The sequence below is a fragment of the Scleropages formosus genome, chromosome 18 (genome assembly GCF_900964775.1).
Source record: "Scleropages formosus chromosome 18, fSclFor1.1, whole genome shotgun sequence".
Classification (NCBI taxonomy): Eukaryota; Metazoa; Chordata; class Actinopteri; order Osteoglossiformes; family Osteoglossidae; genus Scleropages; species Scleropages formosus.
In genome coordinates, this window is record NC_041823.1 from 12,309,295 (window position 1) to 12,323,988 (window position 14,694).

At 39.4% G+C, this 14,694-nt stretch overlaps 1 protein-coding gene across 1 annotated transcript; it reads left to right on the forward strand.

Annotated features, from left to right (window-relative positions):
• The first annotated feature begins 10,505 nt into the window (after positions 1–10,505).
• hoxa13b (homeobox A13b) lies at positions 10,506–12,265 on the forward strand. Its single transcript, XM_029245943.1, has 2 exons — positions 10,506–11,220; positions 11,486–12,265. The coding sequence occupies exons 1-2, from the start codon at positions 10,578–10,580 to the stop codon at positions 11,728–11,730; spliced, it is 888 nt and encodes a 295-aa protein (XP_029101776.1). The 5' UTR covers positions 10,506–10,577; the 3' UTR covers positions 11,731–12,265.
• The last annotated feature ends 2,429 nt before the right edge of the window (positions 12,266–14,694 follow it).

Genomic DNA, 14,694 nt, shown 5'->3' on the forward strand with positions numbered 1-14,694 from the left:
ATATGTTACGGAAACCTGCCATTTGCCTGTTTCTTTGACAGAATTACGGCACAAAGAAAAAAAATCATGCAGAATTTTAAGGACAAATACAAGCAGTAACAGTGAGCGGCAGAGGAAAAATTAAAAGGAAACGTGATATAAATGTTATGCAATGTATGGATGTCAAGAGGAGGACAAAAAGAAAAGTGTCCGAAATAAAACTAATTCAGATAGTTTTTGGCAATGACGAAACATGTCACCGCCGAAGAAAATTTTATTGTTGTGTTATACAAATAACAAATAACTACAGACCACGCATGTGATTTTTTTTAGATTCTATTCTTTGAATGGATAACTGGGGTTGACAAGAGTGCAAATTCTAGAACCTGCTGCTCTCAGTTACCCAGCATGTAAAGCGACAATTAGGAAATAAAGTTGGCTTTGTCTTAGAAAGGTACATAAAAGCCACTTTAAATCTGAGATCAAAATCGGACGGGGACGGTTGTAAATCTGCGATAATCTAATATTGCTGGGTCAGTATGGGTCCGCCCAGCCCAGACCAGACCAGCCCAAACCAGCCCAGCCCACTTTACCGGATTATACAGGTTACACCGGGTACAGGAGTTTACAGTATGTTCGTGACGAGCTGCATTGTGAGAACAATGAAATCATCAAATGGCATTTATCTGTGATTTCTATAAGGCATGTGAAGTGTTCCGTAAAAATGATGAGCAAAGTGACAGACATGACCCATCACACAGTGATAAAACAAAAATGTAAATGCTCCAAATTAACCATGCACTGGGCTACTGTTAATTTAAATTTCCTACATTACAACCGAATTTTAAAGCCAGGTTTAATGGTGTAGTAATAACAGAAGAGGCGTAGGATACTTTTCCTTTGCTCGCCAAACTGCAAGATGTCAACGTGGAGCGTTGAGTGGATGGTTTTCCCTGTCAGCAAATTTTCAGACGCAGGGTTTTCATGCAGGGAAAGGTCTTGATGAATGTGGAAAAGACACACGTATTCATAAATACATTTAGAAATAAATAGATTAAGAGCTGAAACAGTTAAGTAACAGAAAAATTAAATTATTTCCATTAGAACTCTTAATGACACAACGTGATTTTTTTCACCCCTTTAAACTTCCTTTGGTATTTACGGCTGTTTAATTGCCTCGTTACTGTTTGCAAATTATGATTATTTAGTGAACAATTTGTTTTTCTGGAATTTTCCCCACGAAAAGCGCTACGCTTAATTCCCTCATTTCTTGCCGCTTGGTGGTTCCACTCACAGTGGCTCTCAAGTCTGTACCTCTCCGGTTTTTGCGCCGATGAAGTGGAATAAGTTCCCTCTTTCCCTCAGAACTGCTGAACCCCTTTCAGAATTCAGGCAGACTCTCAAAATGCATATGTTTCGCAGCCAAAACTTTCTTGATCTCCCAACAGTTCCCTAAATTTTCCTCACATAATCCGTCACAATCACTTTCGTGTTTCCTACCACAGTCACTTCTACAGGCAGCTACTCATACATAACGTGTGAGGAAAAAGAATAGTATAGCACAAACCGCGCTTTGAAAATCGCGAGATGTATGTCTTTTCTAGAAAAGTATGAAATAAATAAATAAATTCACATTCAGTTATCACATATTATATCACATATAGCACTTCTAGTAATCTAAGTAAGAATCATACCAGTAGGTTTAGTTGAAAGGGTAATACTTGCTTTTATTCTCCTTCATGGCACTAGAGAAAAACTCCTTGATGGTTTGGTATTAAGGGTTCTTATGGATGAAATTAGTTACCATCTTATTCGGTTAGTTACTCACTGATGTCATATGTGAGGCAAAGCCACATTTAAACAATTCACATTTGTTGCCCTGCTATTTTAATGAACTTAGTGAGTGTGTATGTTCTTACAGCTGTACGCTGCTTTGGGAAAGCAAATGTTAATAAATGTAACATAAATATATCATCCAACAAAATGTTAGGTTTCAAGCTGCTGTAATGAGGCCTGGTAAAGGCTGGACTGTCCCAACAAACTCAGCTGCTCCCAGAAAAAAATCTAATCTGTAAATGTGTGAATTTCATACGTTTTCCGTGACATGTCTGTGGCTTGAATGACTGCTTGTTATAGTTAAAATTTCTTTAAAACGTGTTCTTTTAAAAATGTCACTGTGCACTGAAATGCGAAAAAACATAGAAAGATGGGGTACCCTGTTTATGCTTAAATTGCTTGTCTCTTGTTGCATTAATGATTATAAAGCACCAGTTCATAAAGGAAGAAGCACGACGCCGAGAGCTCACCCGGGGTTAACTAGTTCTCCGAATTGCCTCTCTTATAACCAAGTTGGCCTTGAGATAAAGGCGACGTGTGGCTCACGTGACCTTGAACTTTGCTGGCGTTTTTACTACTATAGATGATCCGCTGGGCGGAGTGTTGCGCGCTTGCCATCTTTTCCAAGAGCGCCAGGTGTTTCATTCCTCCGCCCCTCCACAAAGCGAAAGGAAGGTTTTTAAAAACTCCCGTCACGAGACGTGCGTCTGGGATCCACGTGCTACCGCGCTGAAATCCTCCCGCCCTCTAGTGGCGGACGGAGAACATTACAAAGGGCGACGAGCGTCCAAATAAATTGGTCACATGAATGACTCGAAACATTAATGTTTTCCATCAGTGTCATCTGTAAATCGCATTTTATTAAAAATAGCATAGAAATAAGTGATAAAAGTAATGATTGCTTTGCACAGACTTTCCATTCAAAGATGCTGTGGTTAAGATAAACTCTTAATTTGCCTACTGCTTAGAAGAAATACTGAATTTGTCTATTTAAATAGCAACGGACAGTAAGTGTATTTTAGTAAAATTGGGTGTGTGTCTGGACTTTGGTTTGTGCGGTAGGCTGATCTGTCAATAAAGTAAATGCCGCTGTGTAATATTCCAGTTATAAATTCAGACGGATTGTGTAAATGCTGCTGTTGCAGATGGTGGAAACATGTCACGGATACCATGCTCTGTAATTGTTTACGGTGGCCATTCATTTAAGACAATCGCAATCGGATTCGTGTTCAGCACCGAGAAATCAGTGCACATTTTGTGCAGTCACGCTGCTCTTAAATGTATTCTTTTGACCACAGCCGTCGCCATAATCCCTCATTGTGGATTACACACACATTGTCTGAAACCGCTTGTCCCGAGCGGCGTCGCGGCGAACCGGAGCCTAACCTGGCAACGCAGGGCGCAAGACTGAAGTGGGAGGGGACACACCCAGGACTGGACGGAACGCCAGTCCGTCGCAAGGCGACCCAAGACCCAGACCCACCAGAGTGCAGGACCCGGTCAAACCCTCTGCAAATGGTGGATTATTTACATTTATTTCTTTATTTAGCAGGGGGTGCGGTGGCGCAGTGGGTTGGACCACAGTCCTGCTCTCCGGTGGGTCTGGGGTTCGAGTCCCGCTTGGGGTGCCTTGCGACAGACTGGCGTCCCGTCCTGGGTGTGTCCCCTTCCCCCTCCGGCCTTACGCCCTGTAGGCTCTGGTTCCCCGTGACCCTGTATAGGACAAGCGGTTCTGAAAATGTGTGTGTGTGTTTATTTAGCAGATGCTTTTCCCCGAAGTTACTTCCAATGAACTCTACGTAGTGTTATCAGCCCACACATTTTATTCACCAGGGTGACTTGCACTGCATCACTCATCCACACAGTGGAACACACACACACACACACACTCTCTCCATCACTCACACACTATGGGTGAACCTGAACAGCATGTCTTTGGAGTGTGGGAGGAAACCAGAGCACCTGGAGGAAACCCATGCAGAGTGGGGATCAAACCCATGTCCTCTCACACCACCACCCAGGCCCTGTGAAACAACAGTGTTACTTGCTGTGCCACTGTGCCACCCACTTCAAGTGTAACATGTTTATGTGTAACATACTTTAATTATGTACTATTACTGTTATAGTTCAAAATAAAAATGTGTTGATTCTGATAAACTTCACAAATATAAAGGGTTTATACGTAAATGCAGATATTTTGAACACATTTTCGAAATGTTCGCATTTTACGTCTTGAATGCTGAATTACGTGACCTACTAGGCCAACAACAACAACGACAACAATAATAATAATAATAATACAGACTTGAGAAGTTCTAAATGCCAATCTGCTCCTTTTCGCTTTCTTAATTAAAAAGTAAACATACAGTGTTTTTTTACTCGTATACCATATTGCCATTGAAGTGAACAAAAAAACAATAAGCAAAAGCAATGTGTTACTAAGAACAAACACAATAGCAGTTAATCGAATACCTGAAATGTAAGTGGTGGTTTTACCGTTATTTTTACCTTTGGTTTGAGGGCGTGTGTTCACTTCACCGTTGTCCAGTTTCAAATTTCCCACAAACTGCTCTCACACCATAAAACTTGCAATACTGCATAACACTGACATGTACCATTTGTTACAATGTATTAGGTAGCTTTAAAAGTACTGTACAGTAACTGTATAATAGTGCAAGTTAGAAACTGAAACAAGAGGATGTAAGACACTTTTTGCAGGTATGTGGTCTGTGTCACCTTGCCCGATATCACCATTTCAACTGGATTTAAAAACAGTAGGATGTCGGTTCCAATTCTAGACGGAGGAACACAACTGCCCCATGAATATGGTGCTCAAAGCAATCAGTTTCACCCACTAGATATAAGAAATGCGAGAGTATGTGTATAGGCCAACATCAAAATGGTGAAATGTCTAAATATATAAATGTAATGTCTTTGGTAGCCTGGATGTAATCTTACCCTGTATTTGAACACAGTCGTTTTGCTATGAACCGCTTAATTCAGGATTGTTGCCTATTACATGAGATTATGTATTAAAAAAGTCTAACAGGATAGTAATGGAAGGAAGAATGTGGAACAGCAGTGGCTCAATGTGATGTTTCCGGGGTGTCTTAATCATATCTGGGTTTCTACTCTCGCTTGGTTCGCCAGAAGGAAGACCTGGGGGGCCGGGGAGTTTAATGGCACAGAACAAAATAAGTGCAGTGACTGTGTACATTCTGGTTGTTGTTTGGTGTCCTCAGAGGTTTATAGGAATTTAATTACACAGGTAGGTGAGACACTGAGATTAAACAGGATAATAAGCAAGTAAAAAAAGTGGTCTTGTTTCATGTACTGTTGTAGTATCCTTAGAGCTACTGTTGGTTCTGATTCTGCAAGCTACACATCTTGAGACCACACAGAAGTACCCTGATTTGACCTCACAAGCCTCAGTTCTTTTTCACTGTACCATAGTAGTGCCCCAGTAAAACGTGCTGTTCTAAATAAACAACATACAAAAGGAATCAATCTCCAGGGTGTACAAAGAATCATCAAGAATGTGGCTAATAAAATGCCCACAATGTGCAATAATGAAAAGAAATCAAGTTGCCTATATTATAACGCCTTTATAAAATTGCTGTATAAAAACTCATAGACTCTCTTGCTTGTGACAATCAGTTTGCAGGGTTAATTAACACAGAGGAATTTGTAAGATTACAAACAAAAGTTTTTTACATTGTTCATAAGGTTAAAAGACAAGCCTTGCTTCTGTAATCTAGCGTCTACTGGTGTGTTCAGTGGTACAGGAGGTTTAAGCCATATGATCACACAAGGCTTTGCTTTCGTACGGTTTCACAATCAGACATGAGATTTATTCTGATGCTGCGAGAGACTCCTATATATTTCTGAACATTCCATTGGACCATTTTAGGTGAAAATTTCGAGTGTTTTTGATTTCCGTTTTACATTAGATTTACATTTATTTACGTAGCAGACGCTTTTCTCCAAAGTAAAGTGACTTCCAGTGAACTCTATGTAGTGTTATCAGCCCACACACCTTATTCACCAAGGTAACTTACACTGCTAGATACACTACTTACAATGGGTCACTCATCCATACATCAGTGGAACACACACTCTCTGTCTCAATCATACACCGATTTAAATCTGAGAAATTTTAAACCATATATATGGTTGTTTGGTTAATATAACCTATTTTCAGATTTTGCTCCAAGTCAACAGAGGCAGGCAAGAGTTCAATTAGATGGATTTTTTTTTCTTCTTGTTCATTGAGAGGACAAGTTTCATTTGCTATTTATGAACTGACTATAGACGCTGAGCCATAGAGCTACATGTGCTGGGTCTAAAATCATTGACATTGTCCTAGAGTATATCGAATATAAATGACTCACTCGAAATGCTGCCAGTCCGCATTAATGTACATCAGCTCACCCGTCGAAGGGAAAGAATTAGGAATATAGAACATTTCTGCTTGAGTGACGATTAATCGCGAATAGGTAAAATTTCTCCCTTAGTGACAGTAATGAATATCTAAGATTTCCAATTGAGCGGCTCTATGAAACTCAGCCTAATCTTTAAAAAGACAAAGGTGCCGCTATGGAGTAGAAAAAAATGACCGAACACCCATGCGCTAAATTACAAAGTCGGCATTATGAACGTTCTTGTTCCTACTAAAACATATTTACTCTCGATGAATTTTAAATCGACCTCCATTAAATTGAATGTATTCATAGATTAATTCAAAATATGTATGTCAAGAAATATATTTAATTCAAGCATGAAAATAAGCAAGTTAGCGATTTAATTCGTGGAATTATTTTAAAAAGTTATGTAATATGCGTTATTATCAAAATTCACCTATGACTTCATCTCCCTCAGACAGTCTGTAGCGATTCAGGACAGATGAGGAATTGCTGTTTTTGTTTTATTTCAATATCATTTGGTACATTGCTTCCTTTTTTTCAGTTAAAACAAGCCTACCAATTAAAAAATCTCTTAGTGATTAAATAAAATTTGTATATTTCAGTTCTAGGCCTACAAAGAATAGCAATTCTTTCAATTTATGTGTGATTTCACATATGAAACAGTACATCCGTTTTTTTTATCCAGTTTAACTTATTTTGTTACCTGAATCAACAAAGTAGAAATTTCAAATCGAATAAACTGGAGATGGTTTAATTAATTTGTTTTCAGTATTTTAAGAGGCAGGAAACGTAACAGCAGTATCACAGACTAACTGACACTGAGTCAAAAGTGTTTTTGGGCTTTGTAGCACATTAAAGTTCTCGCTACAGTGATTTCAAACCGCTATAACTGTCTTATCCTGGTCTTTTAATGGACTTAATTAAACCGAACTTAATATATATATCCTGTATCTCAGAATGAACTGGCCTGATCCTGTAAGTAAAGGTTATAAGCCACTGTACTGCTTGCTTTCTGGGTAGAGCTGCTGAAGTGCGCAAAAGTCTGGAAGATACGCCCTTCACGATGGTTTCTCAGCTCACATTTGAAGGAACATCTCAGGTTTAGGGTCAGATCCAATACCCTACTCCTCCTTGTGGTTTACCGTTAGCGGGTATATGACACAAACACGTCTTGAGCTTTGAGACATAAGAAGAAGTTATTTTCTCCTATCTGTTATTTCAATGAAAAGCCATATGTAGTTTTATTTGTTAAAAATAAATTAAGTGCATTCCGTGTCTTGTGTTTAGGACAGGCGTACAAAAACTAGCAATCCTCTAAAGTCAGTTTAAGTTCCAAATAATCGAATTTATTTGTACCCCTCACATTTTACGCATTTATTCTTGGTTTCTTCACAGTGTAGACTATTCTAGTGTCTATTGATTCGTTAACGGAACCGATAGACTGCAATGTATAATAAACAATAAGGTCCACGCAACTGTGTATAGAGAGGTACTGTACTATACAGACAATGTAAACAATGTAAAAAGCTTATGTGCACAATAGAGACAAGGTTTTCCATTTGAGTTCGATTGCTGATATAAAAATAAACAAAACTGGAAATTGTGCTCTGTTCTCTGAACGGAAGCATCTTTCGCCTAACTGTATTAATTGTACCGGTATTTACATTTATTTATTTATTTATTTAGAAGTTTTCTGTATTTCGGTCATTTTGCAATATTTGGTTTGTCCTTCGCTTTTCCCGTGTCCGTTTATGTCAGTTTATTATGACTGCTGCAGATCCTAGAGTGCTCTTAAAAGCACTGGTAAGAATCCTAAAATGCAATGATATATTATAAAATGGAATTTTCCGCATTAATTGTACCTGTTTTTGCTCTCACCTTAAATAAGCAGAGGCAGAACACAGCATAACTGCACCACAAATAAGAAAGGCGATGGAGCCTAAAGATGGACAATTTCACTTGAGCAAATGGCCTGAGGTAAGACTGTTTTACAACTGCGAGCTCTTTTTAGACTGATTCACGGCTCAGTTCCCGAGACATTCTTTAAAAAGTTTTTTTTTTTTTCTTAATTTCACTACAGGCTATAGTAAGGTGGTGTCAATTTAATGGGCAATATTCTGCATACCCCGTTATTATCTTTTATTTCTGGAAAAGAGTCTCGTCAGCAGTCGTGAACGCGCAGACTGGGTGCCAAAGACTTCATCTGCAACATTTCTCACTAATTACAATTTAACACCCCGGAGTCGAAGCCCACCGTGAGGATGGAAAACAATTCTTTGACGTGATCACGAAACAACCGGAGAAGTTTTTTAGTGAACTGACTGAGAAGTGGCAGGTGAGAAATGAATGTCGCCAGTTAGTGCCACAGCCGCGTGGGTCTCTTACCCATCCACGCAGGAACTGAGGCCACAGGCCCTGGAAGCCTGGAGGAGATCGAGCTCACGGTGGACAGACTGCAGATTTCACCTTGACCTTGGCCCGCAGCCCCGCAGCCCCGCAGCCCCGTCTGCAGCGCAGAGCCTGTAAAAAGTGCGCTGCCAGTCGGAGGATGAGCTCCCTTTGACTGCACGATGAGGACACTGAGCAGCCCAGGATCAAACACGTTCATCCCATGTTCCCTCACACGTGGGTGTGCGACGTGATAAGCAAAAACGCGGCATGCATGAGCATAAGGTACAGTAAATAATTCACGCAAAATCGGCTGAACACGTGTTCCGTATACGCTTTTGTTACAAGGTTACCATTACTACATCATCGGTCCTTCATGCTGATAGCGAATGGTTAAATATATTCTGGAAATCTGGAGAAGTTCTGCTTTTGGAACATGGTTTATGGATTAAACCTTCGTCTCTCACCGAATAAGAAATTTTTAGTGGTATTGATTATCGAATAAAACTGAATTGGAGGTACAAAATAAGGTTAATTAAAACAACAGCATATAAAGTAGTCCTCTTTATTTAAAAGTAATAAATATATTATTAATTCATCCCATGTTCGTGTCTTAAATCAACTTGCATGTGTTTCGAGTAAACCGTGTTATCACAGGCTATACGTTATGTCTCTATATGAACATCAGTAAATGGTTTTATGATAATTCTTGTATAGTGCTTGGAAAAAAAGGCCAGTGTCGTTTAAAAAATAAATGTAGACTATCTTTCATTAGACTTCTGGCATGGTTCTTTTCAGATTCTGATATTTTTTGTGCAGGATATGCAGATGTTTTCAAAACCTATACTTCTACGGTCACTGAATGTCTGCTATTTTGCACGTTCACTTTCCAGGTTTGCAGCTCTCATCTGGGTCTCCTCTCCAATAAAGTAGTTAAGGAACACAGCTTCGTAGGGCAATCAAGAGAACGTCGCAAAGATTTTAAGGTCATTTTGACGTCTTTCTTAAACACAGTGGGAGCTTTAAAAAATGGTTTATCAAAAATCTCCAGCAGTCAAAATAAACGTACATGGTTAGCATAAAAACGTTTAAAACAAAATTAGCTTAGTACCACCTTTTTACGCAAAAGTGTCTATCAAAAAAGATCCCTAAAATATACATAGTACACTAAATATATTAACATGCATATATTAACATAGCCTTTATTCTTTATTGTCACATCGTAGAACATGCAAAAAATGAGTGTTGAGATTTAGTGAGGTGTCACTTCAGTAAGTTATGATTGATTGTCAATGAAGTTTTGTATATAGTATAATATTATATATAATATATGTATATAGGTATATATGACATATGTGTGTGTATATGTATATATACATACGCGGCTGTTTAAGATATGATGTAGCTCCGAAAGTAACAGTAACAACACTAACTTAATAATTAAAAGCTGTGGATATGATGTCTTAAGACGGTTTTAAAAATGTATGACATAGGTCCAAGTACACATTCCAAACACCGAGAGAGAGACTTGTTACACACACACACAGTACTGTATTGTAAATAATTTGATGATGAAAGACTGGCGACGCAATCAGTTAATTGGTATGTGATTTACTCGCCCTTACTCTCAGCACCCTGGAACCGTGTCAGTTTCACGAGGTGGTCTGACAGTGTGGGACTGGAGCGATGAGAGATTTCCTCCAGATTTAAGCACTCGATGGACAGAAACACCGATGCATCCAGATCAATCGAGATCGAGGGTCCGGATTATTCGCGATTGAGCCGATAACGTCTATTTTGCATATCACGTGCCACGGTCGAGCCAATAGCGGCGCAGCAGTGCCGCACACAGGCGCGTCGCCGTCGGTGACTCTCGCGGAGCGCGCGTCTCTTTTTTCAGTCTCGAGGGTTTTTAAAAAAAGAGCTGGTCGCCCCGATGCTGGACGTGCTATGACAGCGTCATTGCTCCTCCACCCGCGCTGGATCGACCCGGTGATGTTCCTGTACGACAGTGCCTTGGATGAAGTGAACAAAAACATGGAAGGGTTTCCCGGAGGCAACTTCGCAGCGAGTCAGTGCCGGAATCTGGTGGCTCATCCCGCATCCCTGGCGCCCGGCTCGGCGTACCCGTCGGGAGAGGTGCCGGTGTCCGCCGTGGGCGAAGCTGTCAAACAGTGCAGCCCGTGCTCGGCCGCCCAAAGCTCCCCCAGCGCCTCTCTGCCCTACGGCTACTTCGGCAGCAGCTACTACTCGTGCAGGCCGTCCCTCCACGGCGGCGCGAAGTCGTGCGCTCAGCCCTCCACGTACGGGGAAAAGTACACGGACACGCCGGTCTCCGGGGACGAGTTCACGTCCAGAGCCAAGGAGTTCGCCTTCTACCAAGGCTATCCTGCCGCTCCTTACCAGCCGGTGCCCAGTTACCTGGACGTGTCCGTGGTGCCCACCCTGAGCGGCCCCGCGGAGTCCCGGCACGAGCCTCTGTTGCCCGTGGACAGCTACCAGCCGTGGGGTCTGTCTAACGCGTGGAACGGCCAGGTTTACTGCGCTAAGGAGCAAGCGCAGAGCAACCATTTGTGGAAGTCCTCCATGCAAGGTACAAGTGTGACATGACGCGTGTGTAAGTGTGTGAGTGACAATGCGCAGCCAGCAGAGAAAAATACAAGTCAAGTCAAGTGTATGGATAATCTGCGGAGAGATGATGGGTACCCTAAATTATTATTTTTTTTTTGCGGTCATAAAAATGTCTTACTAAATGCATTGATGTTTTTTTATATATATATATATATAATATTATTAGCACTTATTAGAACAGTTTTTTTTTTTTTTAATTAAATGCTTTTGTCTCTTGTTCAACTCAGACTCGGCGTCCCACGCGGGGGAAGGCGGCGCCGCACGGCGCGGGCGGAAGAAGCGCGTACCCTATACGAAGGTGCAGCTGAAGGAGCTCGAGCGCGAGTATGCCACCAACAAGTTTATTACGAAGGACAAGCGGAGGAGGATCTCGGCCCAGACGAGCCTGACCGAGCGGCAGGTGACCATCTGGTTCCAGAACCGACGGGTGAAGGAGAAGAAACTGGTGAGCAAGTTCAAGAGTCCGAGTTAGCTTCTGCTGGAAAGCGTGAGAGACAGAAAGATGGATCACGCGGGGAGATTTGTTCTGTTATGACTGATTAATTCATACCAACGCGACAGTCGGTGTGAGAGGGTGGTAGGTGTGCTTCGCAACACAGCCGGGTATCCCTTGTATTTTTTTGCGGGTCTGAAACGCAAACTGGAAAGGTTTATATTACCAAGTTGTGGGATGTTGCTGAAGACCAGCATGGGCCAGCGAGCAGATCAAGACCAAGTCGGAGGAAAAGTTTGTGAAATTGCAATAGAGGAAATTGCGAAAATCAAATTAACACCACACCACACACCCTGTGCTCAGGAAAAAAGAAGATGTGCATCAAGTTTTTGTCTTTGTTTAAAAACAACAGTAAACACGAGAGCTTGCAAGAACTGTGCAAGATTTAATAAGTACTTTAGTTAAACATACTAAATGCATACTGCTTTAACCCCCTTTTATTGAAACAATCTGCACTGCAACTTAAGACAATTTGTGTTCATGAAATCAGTATTTGTATATTGTTGTATTAAAGAACTGCTGGTGTAATCATGATAGTATTTTAAATTTCCCCTGAAAACAAGGTTTTCAGATTGCTCGTTTCAAATACTATATATGTCGCATTTGTGTAACTATGTAAACGTGAAAATATGAGAGAAATCGTCAAATGTCTCATTTGCTCAGTTATTTGTGCCTGGAAAAATATGGTAGAACTCGGTCCAAATAAAAGCTGGACATAAACTGTAGTCCATAGTCTAATAGGTATTTATACTGTGCCTTACACTAAAATACGGGTTTCAGAGATTTATAGGAAAAGATTATCTGCAAATCTCTTCTGAGATTAAAAAAACAGTTAATAATTTCATATGAATGTATTTGCTGTTATAGTGCAGATAATGCAGGTTCTCAGCAAAAACAATAATTTCTTCTGGGGAGTGTATTCCATAAGGGTCTGGAACCTTGACCTTGGCGCAGCACTAAATTGACGGATTTTCATACAGTTTAGAACAACACTGATACAACAGCGACACCTGTTGACGCAGATGTGTAAATACATACTTTTCAAACTCGGCAGACTTGTCATTATGTTTCAAATCATGCAGAGATTCGTGCAAATAAAACCAATTATACTAGTCTACAGTAATAAGGTCCATAACAGCATATACACACCAGTGTCTTTTGTGCTTTTTTGTAAAGTATTTTTCTATCGTTGCGTGTCACTCATGAGATCAAATTAGATTCGAGGATGTGAGGTTAAAATCAAACATGTTTAGATTCCTCGCAATATGTAAAACGAACGCATAAATACTTTCAGTTGATTACGGTGATTAATGGGATGATTAACGCTGTGTTGTGAGTTGTACAGTAAAATAGTACTTCAGCGATATCAGATATTTCCAATTCCTGTAGTACGTCTATTGCTGATAAATGTTTTCGATAAGTCAGCAATTTATTCAGATGTTAGTATAAGAAAACATACAGCTGTGTGCATTTTTGCATGAAAAGGTAGCATTTAAAACGGCAAATGTGTTTCAAAACGCGCGTTATTTTATAACAATGATACCAGACGATTTACTCCGCAGATGGATTATTAAATATCAACATGATTATTTAAACGGTTAAAGCTTACTACAATAGTTTTTAATGTCTTTTCGTCCTTGTTTGTATCATTATATTCTTTTTGCAATAATTTGATTTCCTACATGTAATGTACATATGACATATCTGATTTTATGTATATGGTTATGTATACCTATTTTGTTCGTTCAGGTTTTAGATTTTACTTGGTGTCAATTTTAAACAGCAATTTCTCCATTCTACTTCATAACTGACAAAAATACTGCAAGATTTTTTTGTAAAGACAACAAAAATGTTATAACTGCCTTGTCAGTGTCGGGATTAATATTGTTTCATGTATAAAAATTACCTTTAAAATGAACTGTTAGAATTGTAAATAATATTTGATTAGGACATTTGTTTTGGTTTAAATTTTCAATTAATTTATATCATGATATTTAAAGTCTGTGTAATGTGTTGCTAGCTAGTCCATGCTTAGGCCTATATTTAAGTCAATGACAGTTTCAGTGTTTATATATTTTAAAAATAATTCAGAAAAGGACATGAAACTCCGGAATTTGTATTCACATAAACTCAAACTTAACTTCATTGTTACAAGAGGTTTAATATGAATGAAAATTATTTCATTATTTCACTGTAACTTATTTAACATTAAGAAGCAGGAATAGCAGAAAAAAACATTGTTTTTATCATCATTATTCTAGTAATTATTCCTGATTTCTTTTTATTATAAATATTTTTCATCTTAAACTACATAAATTCATGTCTGTCCATAATTAAATAAAATTAATAATTCAAGGGTGTGTTAAAACACAAGTAATTACAAAGCAGCGAAAATTATTAAATATAAACAACATTATAAAACAGTAATAAACATATGAAACTGCAGTGTACATAAATGTTGCTCGTGTTTTTACTTCGGCTCTTGCTTTTAAACCATATTGTTAGAGCTTTGAGAAGATGACGCTCCATTTGAATTTTTTTAAATGGAAATGCACTAGAAAAATCTGTTGTTCCTTCTTCGACTCTTTGTCTCTTTCAGTTGTAAGAGAATTTTTAGTCGTTTAGCGCGCATGAGTCTACGGTCCCACTGGGAACGTGGTACACGCGCTGCTGTCTCCTTGTAGTCTGAGTGTCACTATTCTGCCTCCTTTAAGACGCAGTATAAGTGACTGGCCAATTTAGAGCGAAATTGGACTTAAAATATACATTTTGTCTGTCTCCTTTCAGTACTTTCAATATATAACCTTATCAGCTACTTGTTTCATATGTTTTCAAAAACACAGCTAAAGAATATTTGTTTTATCCAAAGGCGGAACAATCATGTCTTAAAATGGAAGTACTGGCGTGTATTTTTTAATTCTGCTTTTCAGAGAGGTCTTCAGT